This window comes from Chanodichthys erythropterus, chromosome 4 (assembly GCF_024489055.1).
Source record: "Chanodichthys erythropterus isolate Z2021 chromosome 4, ASM2448905v1, whole genome shotgun sequence".
NCBI lineage: Eukaryota > Metazoa > Chordata > Actinopteri > Cypriniformes > Xenocyprididae > Chanodichthys > Chanodichthys erythropterus.
This window is the reverse complement of record NC_090224.1, coordinates 23,043,349-23,060,019: the sequence shown is the minus strand read 5'-3', so window position 1 is coordinate 23,060,019 and position 16,671 is coordinate 23,043,349. Positions and strand designations below refer to the sequence as shown.

Sequence of the window (16,671 nt, the reverse complement as noted above, 5' to 3'; positions counted from 1 at the left end):
CGCGCATGCGCAGTCATAAGCGCGCGTTTCAGACACTGGTTTCAGAACTGAACTTTACCAATCAGCGATTGGCCCTTTATTTAGAAGGCGGGGCTTATTCCGCCGCATTGCGCGCTGCACTTTCTAAAATAAAAGGCTTCGATAAAAGCTTGTTTGCTTATTCCTCATCTTGAGTTTTATCAAAATATAAATAATCTTTTTCACTAATTTGAGAATACCTGGTAACGGAGTATGGAGGACTAAACCTGCAGAAATTAACAAATGTAACAACAGCAAAAATAATTAAATGACTTGGTAAATTTGAGTTTTATTATTTTTATATTAAGAATATATATTTTTAGAAGTTCTGAATTAATTTCTGTAGTACTTATTTTCTGTATTATATTTATTTCAACCTTTTATTTTTGTACTTGTTACAGTTGAGGCTGGTCATTGGCCTCTTAAAATGTGTGTCAAATCAAAGTTTTAAAAGCTTAATTTTTCTTCTTTCCCAGAGAAAATGAGCTCCTGGAAAACATCTTCTCATCGCTGAGATCATCTTTTCAAACATTCACTGACGATCAAGAAGGAAACAAACGCATATTTGAGTATCTGTATTTCAACGAAAGTGCTGATGTTTAGTGTTTAGTCACTGAACACGTCACGATCACGTGGGCAGAGCTCTTCCCAGAGTTCTTTGCTCCGCACATGCGCACCTTCCTTTTCTCGTCCAGTTGTGGAACGACTAGCATCACCAATGTAAGGCCTGATCATCAAATCACTTTATTTATCGCATTTAACGACTTTAATGTGGTTTAAAGATACCTGAATGACTTTCATAAACGTTACCGTCTTTTATAGTCAAACCCGAGCAGAAATATCCGAGTTTACGCCGTTTATGCGCGTTTATTTCCTCCGCGTGTTGAATGCGGCGCTCGCGCACGCGACTCACCGTTCACGAGCTTCTCTCGAATATACAGAAAAATACTGTTATTATTTTACTGTTTTACTGTTATTAAACATGCGAGTGACGCGATTGAGTCGCATATCTGTAAACAGATAACAGTTACAGTAACTGTAAGAACATGTCCGCCTTGGAAAATAAAAGTACCGGAAAACAATTTAATTTATGTATATATTTATATATGTATGATGTATGTATTTTAATTTATAAAATGCATATTTTAATATGTAATTTCAATTAATCTGGTTTGCTCATTAATTTATAATTAAAGATTTAAATATATAATTGACCATTTAATTTGAATGTATTTATTCATTTATAATTTATTTAAATATTCCAATTATGATATAATCTGTAATTAAACATTTATAATTTATAAATACATACTTCCATTATTTTAATATTATGTAATTTTAATTATTTAATATTCTTTTATAATTATTAAATTTATTTCAATGTTATAGTCTAATTTTATTAATTTATTAAATATATATATATATATATATATATATATATATATATATAAATTTAAATATTGAATGATTTATTTTTATTCATTCTGTTAGTGTTATAATCTTACATAAATTGATTTATGTATTTATAATTATTTCAATTATATATATAATATATATATATATATATATATATATATATATATATATATATATATATATATATATATATATGCAATTAATGAATATAACTTTTTTCATTTATAATTTATCTATAAAATCTTAAATATGAAAATTAAATTAAAATATTATATATATATATATATATATATATATATATATATATAATTTGTCATTCTTGATTATAGTATTTTATTATATATATAATTACTATTATACATAGAAACACCCTAGCAACCACCCCGAGTACCCTAGCAACCGCATAGCAACCACCCCAAGTACCCTGACTGTCTATCAACTACTTAACTAAAACTTTCAAACTAAAAACTTTTAAAACTGCTTCAAACTTTCTGGACCGGCTTTTTCAAGCCAACTTAAAGTTTTTCTTGACAATTACCATAATACTCAATAATTAATGAAAGCAGATTTAAATTTTCAGCACTAACTCGTAATAAGTGTGTAATTCGATGTGAATCGCGGTGATGTTTGATCTGAAGTGGATCTGGTTTGTGTTCCAGCGCTCATCATGCAGCTGTTCCTGCGCGCTCAGTCTCTGCACACGCTCCAGGTGTCCGGACAGGAGACCGTCCGTGACCTCAAGGTGAGTCGGTCGGCACGTGCACGGGCGTGTGGTCAGGTGACGTGCGCTCTGGTCTCATGATGTGTGTCTGCAGGCTCATGTTCAGACTCTGGAGGGCGTGTCTGTGGAGGACCAGGTTCTCCTGCTGGCTGGAGCTCCTCTGGAGGACGACGCCACCCTGCTGACCTGCGGCGTCACGGAGCTCTGCACACTGGAGCTCGCCGCCAGACTCCTGGGAGGTACACGGAAAATACACACATTTATTATATTTTATATATTACTGATTTGTTTTGTTATATTTGTTTTTATCATTTAGGAACATGATTTTAGAATTTATTTTAATATTAAACAGTTTATTATTTATTAATTTATAATTTATAAATATTCACATTTATTTTAATATTATATTAAATGTATAATTAATTTATTAACTTATAATTTAATTATAATGTATAAACATTTTAATTGTTTTAATATTATATAATTATTAATTAAATATTTGAACCTATAATTTTTTTTTATTTATTGCAAATTTTTCATTTTATTTATAATTTCTTTATAATTTATAAATGCATATTTTTATGTGTAATTTCAATTAATCTGATTTGTTCATTAATTTATAATAATAATTTTAATATTACATAATTTGATTTATTTATTCATAATTTGTTTTGATCCACTTCAAATGTTGACTACTACATTTTAATATTATATAATCTGCAATTAAAGTATGTATTTATTTATAATTTATAAAAACATCCATTATTTTAATTGTATAACTTATAATTCATTTGAATTATTTAATTTATAATTATTTTAATATTTATTCATTTATAATTTTATAAATATTAAAATTTAATTTATTTTAATGTTATATAATCTAATTTTATTCATTTATTACATTTTAATTTTAATATATACATTTATATATTAAATTATTTATCTGTATTCATCATTTTGTTAGTTATATAATTGATTTATGTATTTGTTTATAATTAAATATTTCAGTTATATATGCAATTAATATAATTTTTTCATTTATAATTTTAATATACAATACAATCTATAATTAAATATGAAAATTAAATTATTAGATTATAGTCTATAATATTTTAATTCTAATATATAATCTATATTTATTTACAATTTATAAATATTTTCATGTTAATTATTTATAATTAATTTCAATTCTTATATAATCTGTAATTAAAATAAGCAAATATTTCAATTATTTAAATATTTGTAATTAAAATGTATTTATAATTTATTTGTTTATACTTTAAGTAAATATTTTAGTTATTTTAATATATAATTTACAACTAAATATCTTCAAAGTTATATAGTCCATAATTTCATTAATTTATAATGAAATTTTATTTTAAACTGTTTTTATTCATTATTTCATTAGTGTTTCAGTTCATATGTTTAATGTTTCTTGTATTATGGGATGTGTGAAGATGATCTTAAGTTGTAGTTTCCGTCTGTTGATCAGGTAAAGTCCACGGATCTCTGGCTCGTGCCGGTAAAGTAAGAGGACAGACACCCAAAGTGAGTCGTTTGAGAGTAATAATAATATCAGCAAACAAACGAAACGTATTTCCTGTAATCTCAGATGAAGTGTAGTAGGTTAACGTCGGCTCGGTCGTCTCTCCGCAGGTGGACAAACAGGAGAAGAAGAAGAAGAAGACGGGCCGCGCCAAGCGCCGCATCCAGTACAACCGTCGCTTCGTCAACGTGGTTCCCACCTTCGGCAAGAAGAAGGGTCCCAACGCCAACTCCTAAATGATTCGTCTCTGAGAAACTGCTTCCATAATAAAGCTTCTTGAGCTCAAATGGGTCTCGTTTCATTGCTGAGGGCTGTTTTATAAAAATGCTAAGAAAAGCGAGGATTAAACTCCAAAACCTGAGTTGAATGAACCCAACAAATGAGCTGGGGCTAAAGCGGTTCATAAAAGGTCATTGAAGTTCACGCAGTCCTGTTAATTCGATCCAGGTTCACCTAGTCAAGATAACTCCGTGTGCACGCTTTTCTCAAGCAGGCCTAGAGGAGATCATGGATCAGATCGATCCACTATAGGAAACAGCATACATTTAGCATAATTTACTTTACACAAGTTTGTTCTCCATCTGTAAATGCTAGAAAGTCATGCAAATATTTCCATTTTGCTGCTAAACTTCACAGTGAACGAGCGCTGCTGCGTGCAAAACACGCAACGCAATACAAGCGTGATAATTCTGATTAAAATATACGTTTTGTTAAAATATTTGATGTTGGACATTAAATGTGTCTTATGTACAATTTTAAGTGTTTTTTTTTATGATAGCAGTAACTAAATGGACTATTCTAATGCGGTAAATCAATATACTTTGGGCCAGTTACTGAGTTTAGATTCTTACAAATTAAAATTTAGTCTGCATATTTATTTTAATTTTTAATTTGGTGATTTTAATTTCTGCTTTTCTAATAACCATAAAGGTAGTTGCCAAACAAAACCAGAGAGAAATGTATTCATATCTAAATATTGAGCACAAAACATTTAGATAAAATTCAGGTTGATTGGGACACATTTCCTCAGTCATTTTAATAGCAAAAAGTGTCCCAATCAACCTGAATTCACTATATACATACATATGACAGTATAGATTAAATATATATACAGTAGTTCGTTCCAGTGCACGTCATTTCTGCAGGCTGCATCTTACTCTGTGAGATCAACACTCACTCTTTTCAGAGCTTTTGCTGTCTCTGAGACACTCGATTGGTGTTTCTCCTGCTTTTAGCAAAAAAATCCCTCATCCCTAAACGAAAGCTTAAAATGAAGGCCTGATTGTCGTCACAAGTCCATTGTTTTTGAATTTCTGCATTACTTTTGTTATATTTTCACACTATTCATGTATTTTAAATTACTTAACATTGATAGCAGTATTTTATATTTAAAACTTCACATTTTAGTTTAAGAACACACGAGACATTGATCAGGGTTTGTGTTTATTGCAGCTTTACAATCATGCAAAAATAGTCAGAAAACTTCTGTCAGACTGAACATCATGTGATAATGAACATGTTTCTTCCTCTCAAACAAACGTTCCTCCAAACCGCCGTGTGGTTCCTGTCGGTCGAGATGATTAATCAATAGAGACCAGCTCCACCTCGAATATCAGCTTTGCATTGGGTGGGATTCTGGGTAATGATGGTTAAGGCCAGAAGAACCTGATCAAATAATGATCCACAATATCAATCAGTGATTGGTTTAATGAAGGATACTTTGAATCCGGAAGGCCTTTCCGCCCGTACGCCCAGTCCGACTCGATCTCCAGCCTCGCCGTCTCGCCTTTACTCATCGTCAGCAGACCTTCGTCCCACTGCCACAGATCACATGATCAGTCACACGGTCACATGAGGATTTCTGATGATCAACGAATCGTAACTCACCCCTCGGATCACTCGGCCCAACCCGACCTTGAAGCTCAGCGGTTTGGACTGTTTCTTCTTTTTTGCAGCTGAAACCACAGAAGAAAATCAAATTAAAGAGGATTTATAGCGACTCTACCTCTGCTGCCACCTGCTGACCAGAAACTGCCTAACTGAGTGATGCAGGGTTACTATAGTAACTAATGAAAAAGGCCAAATTAAAAAAAAAATTGGTTACTTAAAAAAGTTAAAATAAAATATATTAAAAAAAAAGTTGCAGACATTTTTTTATTTTCATTTAGTTTAACTTTACGCACTAAAATAACTAAAACTGAAATAAAAAAAAAATAGGCATTTCTTTTTAAAAAGTCAAAAAATTAAAATTAACAACTGAAATAAAAATGAAAACAAAATATAAAATTAAGTAAAACAATATTAACCAAATATGGATAAAAACCATATAGAAAAATGTAAAAGAAACATTAAAAGTGACAAAAACAAAATTAAAACTATAGACATTAAAAAAATAAGGACAAAACACCCCAAATTTATAAAACTTTAAAATAAAAAGAAAATATAAAATTAAAAACAATATTAATACAACTATATATACATGTAAAAAAGAACTGATAAAAATTACAAAAACAAAATTAAAAAGAAAATATAAAACTAAATTAAAACAATATTAACAAAAATATGAACATAAATATAAAAATGACAAATTAAAATTAAAATAGGAAAAGTAATTAAGCATATGTAATTAATTGTATGTAATTTAATGTAATTAAAACAATAATTAAATTATATCTATATAGACATAAAAAAGAATAAAAATGAAAAAACACCCCAAATTTATAAAACTTTAAAATAAAAAGAAAATATAAAACTAATAAAAAACAAAATATTAATACAACTATATAGACATGTCAAAAAGACCTGATAAAAATGACAAAAACAAAATTAAAAAGAAAATATAAAACTAATTAAAACAATATGAACAAAATATTAATACAAATATAAACATAAAAAATATAAAAATGACAAAACACACAATTAAAAATAACTAAAATTAAAATAGGAAAATTAAGCATAATGTAATTAATTGTATGTAATTTAATTAAACCGAAAAATAATTAAAAGAAAATATTAATAATATCTATATAGACATAAAAACGACAAAAAAACACAAAATTCCTAAAACTTAAACATAAATTATAAAAATAAAAATGAATAAAACAAAATATGAATGAACTAAATATTATTTAAATGTTGATTTTAACCATGTTTAATAATGTGTAAACCATCAATAAAAACTATAATAGAGGCTCAATGATGCTAAAATAACGGTTAATTCTATATTAACATGTATTAAACATGTGCGTAAGCAGGTCTCTCACATGCGGGGATGTTGGTGTCGAAGACGGTCCCGTCCTCCAGCGTCCCGCTGTACCAGCAGCTCACCGTGTCGCCCTTCCTCGGGAAGTTGGTCTTGTCTCCTTTCTTCAGGATGGACTTCGTGAACTTCGGAGGACCCTGAGGAGAAACGACACGAGCTCAGAGAAGGTCAAACACTCATGATGAAGATGAGGATGATGAAGGCGGTACCTCATCCACTGCCTCCGTCTTGCCTTCTTTGGGAGTGTCGTGGATTTTCACAGCTTGAACCTCTTCTGTCACCAGCTCCACTTCTGTGCCCTTAAACCTCTGAGAAACACTCGAGACGTCACACTCAGACACTGAGAATCATGGGAATTCAGCATCATGATGTCGGATATGATACCTTGCTCTCAAACAGCTGGTTATACGCTTCAATCAGCTGCTCTTTTTTGGCCGTCTTTGCCACATTCTTGATGTTTCCAAGAAGTTTGTGTTCCGCTAGAAACTGCAAACGACAAGATATATAATAATAATAATAATAATATATATATATATATATAGCAATAAATAATTAAATATATAGACATATTAAAAAAAGACAAAACACCCCAAAATGATAAAACATTAAAATAAAAAGAAAATATAAAACTAATTAAAAACAAAATATTAATACAACTATATAGACACATGTAAAAAAGAAATGATAAAAATTAAAAAAAAAAAAAAAAAAAACAACAAACAAAATTATAAAGAAAATATAAAACTAATTAAAACAACATAAAATATAAAAATGACAATTAAAATGAACTAAAATTAAAATAGGAAATGTAAGCATATGTAATTTAATGTAATTAAACCAAAAAATTAAAATAATATCTACATAGACATAAATAAAGAAAATGACAAAACACCCCAAATTTATAAAATAAAAAGAAAATATAAAATGAATTAAAAACAAAATATTAATACAACTATATAGACACATGTAAAAAAAGAACTGATAAAAATTACAAAAAAGACAGAATATATAAAACTAATTAAAACAATATAAACAAAATATTAATAAAAATATAAACATAAAAAAATAAAAATAACAAAACACAATTAAAATTAACTAAAATTAAATTATGAAATGTAATTAATTGTATGTTATTTAACCCAATTTATATTCCACAACACCATATAATGCAAACTCTTCATGCACAATTAATGTTAATTTTCCATTATTGTGCAAATTTCTCTCTATAAATGACTTATTATGCGGTTTAAAATAATGATGCAAGAATATATTAATAAGTAAATGTGTCTCTATTTATAGGCGACACAAAACATGCGTTTGATTTTGCCTGTTTCGACACATCTCTCAAACGCACTGTGCGCACAGTCTCAGTGTTGTTTCGGACGCGTGAGAGCACAGCTGTAGTGTGTACACTACCGAGTGTGCTGCATTGTCCTGGATGAATTTGATGAGCTCTTTTTTAGGCACTTCTTCAGTCTTGAGCTGCTCCTCGTTCCACACTCGCGCTGGATCCGCCGCCATCTTGATCAATGCGCCACAAACACCACGTGCTTCTAACAACCAATCACGGCGCAGAGCGTCTTAAAGGAACCGCGCTCACGCTATGTCGCATTATCTATTTTGTGTTTGCAAACAGCGATGACGTTTCTGTGGGCGGAGCCAGTTCTGCAGTAGCAGTCTGTGGAAGCCACTGAATAAAAGAATAAAAAAAAGTTAATTTCGAGTTTATATCTCACAATTCTGACTTTTTTTCTCGCAAATGCGAGTTTATATCCTAAAATTCTCCGAAGGAAAAACAGAATTGTGAGATATACTTGTTATTCCCCCCCCCCCTCAGAATTGTGATATAAACTCACAACTGCGAGTTATAAAGACTGAACTGGGAGATATAAACATGATTTGCAAGAAAAAAATTCTTTATAAAATAGGTTTAAAAGTTATCAATGTAAATATTATATATTATTTCATGCTATAACTGTATGTAGACTTACTGTTTGCATCAAATTCCTGCTTTAAAGGGTTAGTTCACCCAAAAATGAAAACTCAGTCATTAATTACTCACCCTCATGCTGTTCCACACCCGTAAGCCCTTTCGTTCATCTTCAGAACACAAATTAAGATATTTTTGATGAAATCCGATGGCTCAGTGAGGCCTGAGCAATAACATTTCCTCTCTCAAGATCCATTAATGTACTAAAAATATATTTAAATCAGTTCATGTGAGTACAGTGGTTCAATATTAATATTATAAAGCCACGAGAATATTTTTGGTGCGCCAAAAAAACAAAGTAACGACTTATTTAGTGATGTCCGATTTCAAAACACTGCTTCAGGAAGATTCGGAGCGTTATGAATCAGCGTGTAGAATCAGCGGTTCGGAGCGCCAAAGTCACGTGATTTCAGCAGTTTGACACGTGATCCGAATCATGATTCGACACAAAAGATTCATAACGCTCTGAATCTTCCTGAAGCTTGACAAATCAGAAGCACAATAGAACAGTTTTTAGATTAAGTCAGCAGTAAATTGTATGATTCTACTGTAAATGTTGTGTTATCTTATATATGTTTTATTTTACCAGTTGTGTAATCCAACCATTCATCCATCTGAGGTAACGCATTTAGCCTACTTTATTGAGTATTTCCATTTTATGCAACTTTACACATTTATTAATAGTAAATTAATACCTCTAAGATCATCATGTTTGCAGCGAACAATATATTTCAGATCTAGTGGAGTAATAGTAATAATATCTAGGTCTGAATTGAAATATATATATTGTATATTTTAATGGATCACGCTACAAACATCATGATCTTATAACACATGATCATTGCTGTGTCCGTTATCCCATAATTCACACTTTTGGACACTTTTGCTTTATTGAAATTAGAATGAATTCTGATTCATTTACATTAGACAACACTGCAAAATCAAGCTGTAGTCATATATTTATTGTCAAACGTTCCCAATTGTTCTGATGCATGTCCTTAATTTAATTTCACATGTTGGTAATAATTCAGTGTTTATAAGCCTTTTAAAGAATTTTAACCCAAACTGACTGGGTTTCTAGAGAGCAAAGGTTTCGTGAAAAAAGATTTAAACACAAAGTGTGTAAAATAAACTGAACTAAAGGATCTGATGATCACTAGTGATAGTATTTTATTCTGTGTTGTTGAATTTCAGCTTTAATGTACATTTTGTTTTATCAAAGCAGTAGATATTGCCATAGAAACTAGTGGACTGCGACTCGCTTTCCCTCCAGAATGGCGGAAGCGCAGGGCTGCTGCTGGGCGCCGGTGCTGCAATGGAACCTTCAGTTGAGTGTCGCTTCTTGTTAGTGGATATTCTTTCGTGTAATCGATCTAATCTAACAGTGAATTTAGCTGACGAAGTCAATATAGTGAAATAAAAACAACACCTTCACTGCAACTACAAAGGAAGCATTTTAGTGTCGAAACTATAGCGGTAATTTGATGTTACACTGTTTGCTAACCTGACATAATCGTTAATACTTCTATATTTATTCAAAGGATATGACCGATTGTTTTCCATATATCAATTTTCTTTAAAGCATCATTGAACAGGGGGTTTGACTTGTCAAACAGTGGTGGCTTTTTCTGACGATTAAATTCTCCGCAATGACGTCTGCCATTTTAAATGCACGATCTCTTAAATTAGAATGAATTCTGATTGGCTGTCAGTGTTTTATTCAACAGCTGAAACAAAAATCGTTCTGAAAGTGATCACAACGATATTGTTTCTCTATCATTATCATTATAGTTGTGGTGTGAACGATTCATAGTTATTGTTCTTGGAGTGAACCATCCCTCATCGTTTCCGATTTGGATGAATGGAGTTTTTACTTCTGAAACCCCACTCTTGCTCTCTGTAAGTGTTAACTAACTCTTCCTTTTTATTATATAAATGTGTCATTAAAAATGGCTACAAAATTCTAAAATTGATCCGAGCTTGTGTAAAAAACATGGTTCATATCGAAACAGTTGCCTAACGCTTATTTAAATCACGTGACTTTGACAGATTCGCTCTCCAAGAGCCGAAAATAGTTCAAAACAAATAATTCGCATCCGCAACGGTTTCACGAAGCAGTGCTTTAAAGTGCCCATCACTACAGTGAAGAATCGCAAATATGGAGAGAACACCTCGACGGACAATCTGAACCAAGATCGTTTTTGTTGTCAACATTTCAAACCGGATGATTACAGCGTTTTAGGCCAAACGGAGGGGAAAAACCGGAAAGAATCTGCCGTTCATCCCGACGCAAAACGACGTAGTGTATTGGTAAGAAAGCGGTTAATATTGTGTGTTCTATTCTTTAACATAATGCCGTTTAAATAGTAGACAATTTTCAGGGAAAATAAACGTTCTCTTACAATAACTGTTCTATTAAAGGATTAGTTCACTTTCAAATTAAAATTTCCTGATAATTTACTCTCCTCCATGTCATCCAAGATGTTCAGTCTTTCTTTCTTCAGTCGAAAAGAAATGAAGGTTTTTGATGAAATCATTCCAGGATTTTTCTCCATATAGTGGACTTCACTGGGGTTCAACAGGTTGAAGGTCAAAATTACAGTTTACAGCGATCCCAGACAAGAAATAAGAGTCTTATCTAGTGAAACCATCACTCATTTTATTTATATATATATATATATATATATATATATATATATATATATATATATATATATATATATATATATACACGTTTTAACCATTAATGCTCATCTTGAACTAGCTCTCTTCTTCTTCTTCTCTATTTGAATTCCAGCAGTGTAGACACTGCTAATTGTTTTACTGCCCTCCACAGGTCAAAGTTTGAACTAAATTGTAATATTCATTATGCTAGTGCAAGTATATAACAATTAGTTTGACCTGAGGAGGGCAGTAAAACACTTAGCAGTGTCTACACTGCTGGAATTCTAATAGAGAAGAAGAAGAAGAAGCAGAGCTAACCTACTAGCTAATACCGACATCATAACAATTAAAAAACAATTCAATTGAAAATCGTCAAACTCACTGTTTAAAACAATTTCCTTCATAAGCACGGAGGGAGCTTTAACAACTTATATTTTTCCACATATTAAAATATGTTCTGGGAACAGTGATTTCAGCTATTATTTATTAATTATTTTGGCAAGAGACTGGCAGATTAGAGTCTTAACAGAGCTGAAAATATTTATATTTATGGTGACAGATGAAGCAATGATGGATTATTTGTTTCTTGTGAATCCTAAACAAATCAGCTTCTTCACATCTGTAGCTGTTTTAACTGCGAATCACCAGCTGACGGAGCTTGTTTAGACATTTAATCTGGCACACCTGCTTCATTTCATCTGTTTAGCCCAAACTTTGGCTCATTTTGCATTATGTAAGACTTGAGGGGTGGGTTATGTAATTCTGGCTGAGTTAACTAGGTTAGGCATGCGTGACCCAAATGCACACATCACAGTCTCTGATGTCTGAGGAGATCCGTGGACCAGCTGAACGTGGGCGATTTTACAGAAAACTGGCAGCTGTGGTTGCCGGAATAATTGCATTAAAATATAGTATAGATCAAGCTTTAAATTCAACAAAATTAAAAACTGTGATTTGCACAAAATAAAAAAAATCATGACTTTTTAATTTCTGCTTTAGTTCAACATTCTCTCAAAACAACTCAATAATCCAAATTAGTTTGTGGACCAGAATGAAGTTTCATAAAAATTCAGATTCAATATATTTATTTATACTTAATATATAATTAATATTTAAGAAAGTATTATTATTTATAATGTAATTAAAAATAGACATTTTCTAATAGAGCATTCACAGGTTGGTTGAGTTAGTTTGAGCGTACAGACACACGAGGGCAGTAGATTCACACTCATATTGAGCTGTACGATGAAGTGAGACTCAAATACAATAATTCATGTGCATTCACAGCATCAGAAAATCCATAAACAAAACAAATTCCTCATCACAAAGGCAATTTTACATTTTTACTCTGAAAGCGTCAAGGAAATCAATTTATTTTTTGGTTCTAAACTCATTTAGGAAAGACAGCTGTTTTCTGTCTTAATGAGTCTGAACTGAGAACACTGAAAACTGATGCGCTGAAACTCATCATGAAATCAAAATGGACAATTCTTATTTTTCTATGCAAAAGAATAATCAGATGGACATCTTTCTGCTGTCCAGTCCAGATATTTTTGGAGAAAAATTACTGCTATTATCTGTTTACTAAAGCAACAGGTTTCTTCTATCTCTCTCAATATTAATATTATAGCCTGAAGTCTGACGACATCTGAATGTTCTGCCACATGAGAAGAAATCATGCTTTGGTAAATCATATAAATATGACATAAAAAGTCATAATTATGAGACGAAAAAGTAGCAATTATGAGAAAAAAAGTCACAATTATGATTTTTTCAACTTATGTCATTAGTAGCGCTTTCTACATAATCATTTTAACATTATATGTCATAATTTCGACTTTTTATTTCATAATTATGGCTTTTAAGTCAAGTTTTCCACTAAGTAGATCATCATTTTTACCTTTTCTGTTAGAATTGACTTTTCATCTCATAAAAATGACTTAGTATGCCATAATTTTGACATTTTATGTCATAATTATGGCTTTTTATGTCATAATTATGACTTTGTATGTTATAATTTTGACTTTTTATGTCATAATTATGGCTTTTTAAGACAGATTTTTCACTTAGTATATCGTAATTTTTTATTTTCTGTTAAAATTATGACTTTTCATCTCATAATCATGACTTGTCATGTCATAATTCTGACTTTGTATGTTATAATTATAACTTCATCTCATAAATATGACAGTATGTCATTAGTAGGGCTTTCTACATAATCATTTTAACATTATATGTCATCATTTCGACTTTTTATTTCATAATTATGGCTTTCAAGTCAAGTTTTCCACTAAGTATATCATAATCTTTACTTTTTCTGTTATAATTGACTTTTCATCTCATAAATATGACTTAGTATGTCATAATTTTGACTTTTTAAGTCAGATTTTTCACTTTTTCACTTTCACTTTTTTTTTTTTTTTCTGTTAGAATTATGACTTTTCACGTCATAACCATGACTTGGCATGTCATAATTATGGCTTTTTATGTCGTATTTTAACTTTATATGTCATAATTATGGCTTTTTATGTCATATTTTAACTTTATATGTCATAATTATGGCTTTTTATGTCGTATTTTAACTTTATGTCATAATTTTGACTTTTTATGTCATTTTAAGTTTATATGTCATAATTTATATTTTTTTTTATGTCAGAATTATGGCTTTTTAAGTCAGATTTTCCACTTAGTATATCATAATTTTGACTTTTTTATAGGCTATATATCATTTTAAGTTTATTATGTCATAATTTTGATTTTTTATGTCAGAATTATGGCTTTTTATGTCAGATTTTCTACTTGGTATGTCATAATTTTGACTTTTTTTTGTTTATGACGTAATCTCATAAATATGACTTAGTATGTCATAATTATTATGGCCTTTTTATCTCATAATTTGTATCATAATCCAAATCATTGTATCATAATTTTACTTTTTGATGGACTCTTTATGGAACTATATTGACTCCAGTGAAGAAGCTTTATTTTTAAGAGTGTTTTCAAGAGTTTGTTTGCTTCACAGCTCTGGACTCTCTATCACTGACAAACACTTTCTGAGGACATTTTCATCTCTCCCAAAGTTACTGTAGGAAAACAGCTAGTCATGAGACGTTCAGCTGAGTCCTGGTGAAGCACATTCGCTGAGAAGTGCTCCACGTTACAGAGATGTTCTTCTCTAATTGCTGTTCTTTGGTCACGATCTCACAGGCGTCAGCGGTCAAACGCTTCCAGCTGCTCTGAGCTCACAGAGGAAGGCCAGTTTTCCACACGGCTGCGAGCCGCTATACGCCAGTAATTAGTTCTTCCTTGGCAAACGAAAACACTCACGTTCTCCAAAGAGAAGTAGGTTTAACAATTGAACATTTCCCAAGACTTAAAGCCCTCAAAGCTTCGTGCCGCGTGTAGAAGCACGTCTGCGGCGGCGACTCTAATCCACAGCGTGAGTTTCACAGACGCGCGTCACAATCGTTTATCTGCTGCTTTTTCTGCATCTAATTGGAAGCTAAAATTTGAGTTTGGAGTTTCAGTTTAATTGCGTCTCGCTGAGAAATAATGAGTGGAATTTTTTATAAATGAGAAACCCTTCAGGAAACACAGACACGTTTCCTTCAGTCATGACCCGTTCCGTGTTCTTCCCAATGAGGAACACGTTCAAGAATCAGTAATCATATCCTCATGCATATTATCTAAAGTGCTCACGTTAACTAATGTTAACAAAACCTCATTGAAAAGTGTTTTCTCATATGCTTATTTAAATGCATCCACATCTGTTGTCCAAACAGAGTTCTGCACATATTTATACTAAAATACATTATAAATCTTCAGCTTTTTCTCTTCTATGGCGATGCCGTCAGAAATGCTTGACTGTAGAGTTGATGTTTTCAGGATCAAAGTGATCGTCATTATCGTGTGTTTCAGTCTGTCCTCAAGACAAGCAACGGAGGGTTAGAAAAATCTTCTAAATCCATCATGTTCGGTCTAAACTGAATCGGTCTCCTCTGATATGAGACGTCAAAATAATATAAAAAACACAATCTCTGGAATTGGAGGAATTAAATGCTGCTGTTTCATATCAGAAAGCTGAATCAGGCTTTCGTTCAAGATGTGTTTCACTGTCAGTCTTAAAAAGTCATCACAGATTACAGGTCAGAGTTTGAGTTTGGGAAACCAACTTGTGAGGATTGTTTTTTTGATTAAAAATACAGTAAAAAGTATTTTTGTATAGTAAAAAGTTGGGTCATTTCCATGTCAAATCAACAAAATTTCGGAAACTTCCCCAGCTCAAATTTTTCATTTTGTTCATATTTTTTCTGTAGAAATACAAACATAAATAGACATGAAAGCAAAATATTAAACATCACAGATGTATATTTATTGAGTAATCCTCTATTCTGTAGAGGGGGTCAAAATGACCATTTTCACCAAATTCGAGGAGTGTAAAAATGACTTTAGAAAGATGGCAGCATCATTATTTTATTTTTACACAGAGATTGGTAGATCTATTAGTAAAATCTGTTGACTTTATCAATCTTTGTTTCATTATATGCCAACAGTGACCGCTCAAAAATGGCAGAAAAGCACTTCTTGTGTTCTTTGCCTCAAGTTTGTGTGTCTGTAACTCAATAAGTTTTAAAGATATCTTAATATCCTTCTAGATTCTCATTCTTAACAAACTTTTCTTTCGGTATCTTCATTTTAATGGCCCTCGATTGATCACTAGTATTCCTGTGATCAAAGCTGAAGCCCTTAAACTTGTATAGTTTTTGTCAGTGTTTATTTAAAAACATCCAATTATGCAGAATATAAGATGGTAAATATTTAATTGATGAGTTGCCAATACAATTACTGCTATTATCTGTTTACTAAAGCAACAGGTTTCTTCTATCTCTCTCAATATTAATATTATAGCCTGAAGTCTGACGACATCTGAATGTTCTGCCACATGAGAAGAAATCATGCTTTGGTAAATCATATAAATATGACATAAAAAGTCATAATTATGAGACGAAAAAGTAGCAATTATGAGAAAAAAAGTCACAATTATGATTTTTTCA

General features: G+C 31.3%; 2 protein-coding genes across 2 annotated transcripts; one reads left to right on the top strand and one right to left on the bottom strand.

The window, feature by feature from the left end:
* Positions 1–664: 664 nt before the first annotated feature.
* On the top strand, positions 665–3,988 carry faua (FAU ubiquitin like and ribosomal protein S30 fusion a). The gene is made up of 5 exons (XM_067383356.1): positions 665–738; positions 2,094–2,176; positions 2,250–2,394; positions 3,648–3,703; positions 3,812–3,988. Exons 2-5 carry the CDS (start codon positions 2,102–2,104, stop codon positions 3,935–3,937), a joined length of 402 nt encoding a protein of 133 aa, XP_067239457.1. The 5' UTR covers positions 665–738; positions 2,094–2,101; the 3' UTR covers positions 3,938–3,988.
* A 1,148-nt stretch (positions 3,989–5,136) lies between these two features.
* fkbp3 (FKBP prolyl isomerase 3) lies at positions 5,137–8,527 on the bottom strand. The gene is made up of 7 exons (XM_067383355.1): positions 8,380–8,527; positions 7,348–7,449; positions 7,173–7,271; positions 6,965–7,100; positions 5,589–5,656; positions 5,421–5,518; positions 5,137–5,336 (listed from the first exon to the last, which is right to left on the bottom strand). The coding sequence occupies exons 1-7, from the start codon at positions 8,482–8,484 to the stop codon at positions 5,282–5,284; spliced, it is 663 nt and encodes a 220-aa protein (XP_067239456.1). The 5' UTR covers positions 8,485–8,527; the 3' UTR covers positions 5,137–5,281.
* Positions 8,528–16,671: the final 8,144 nt, after the last annotated feature.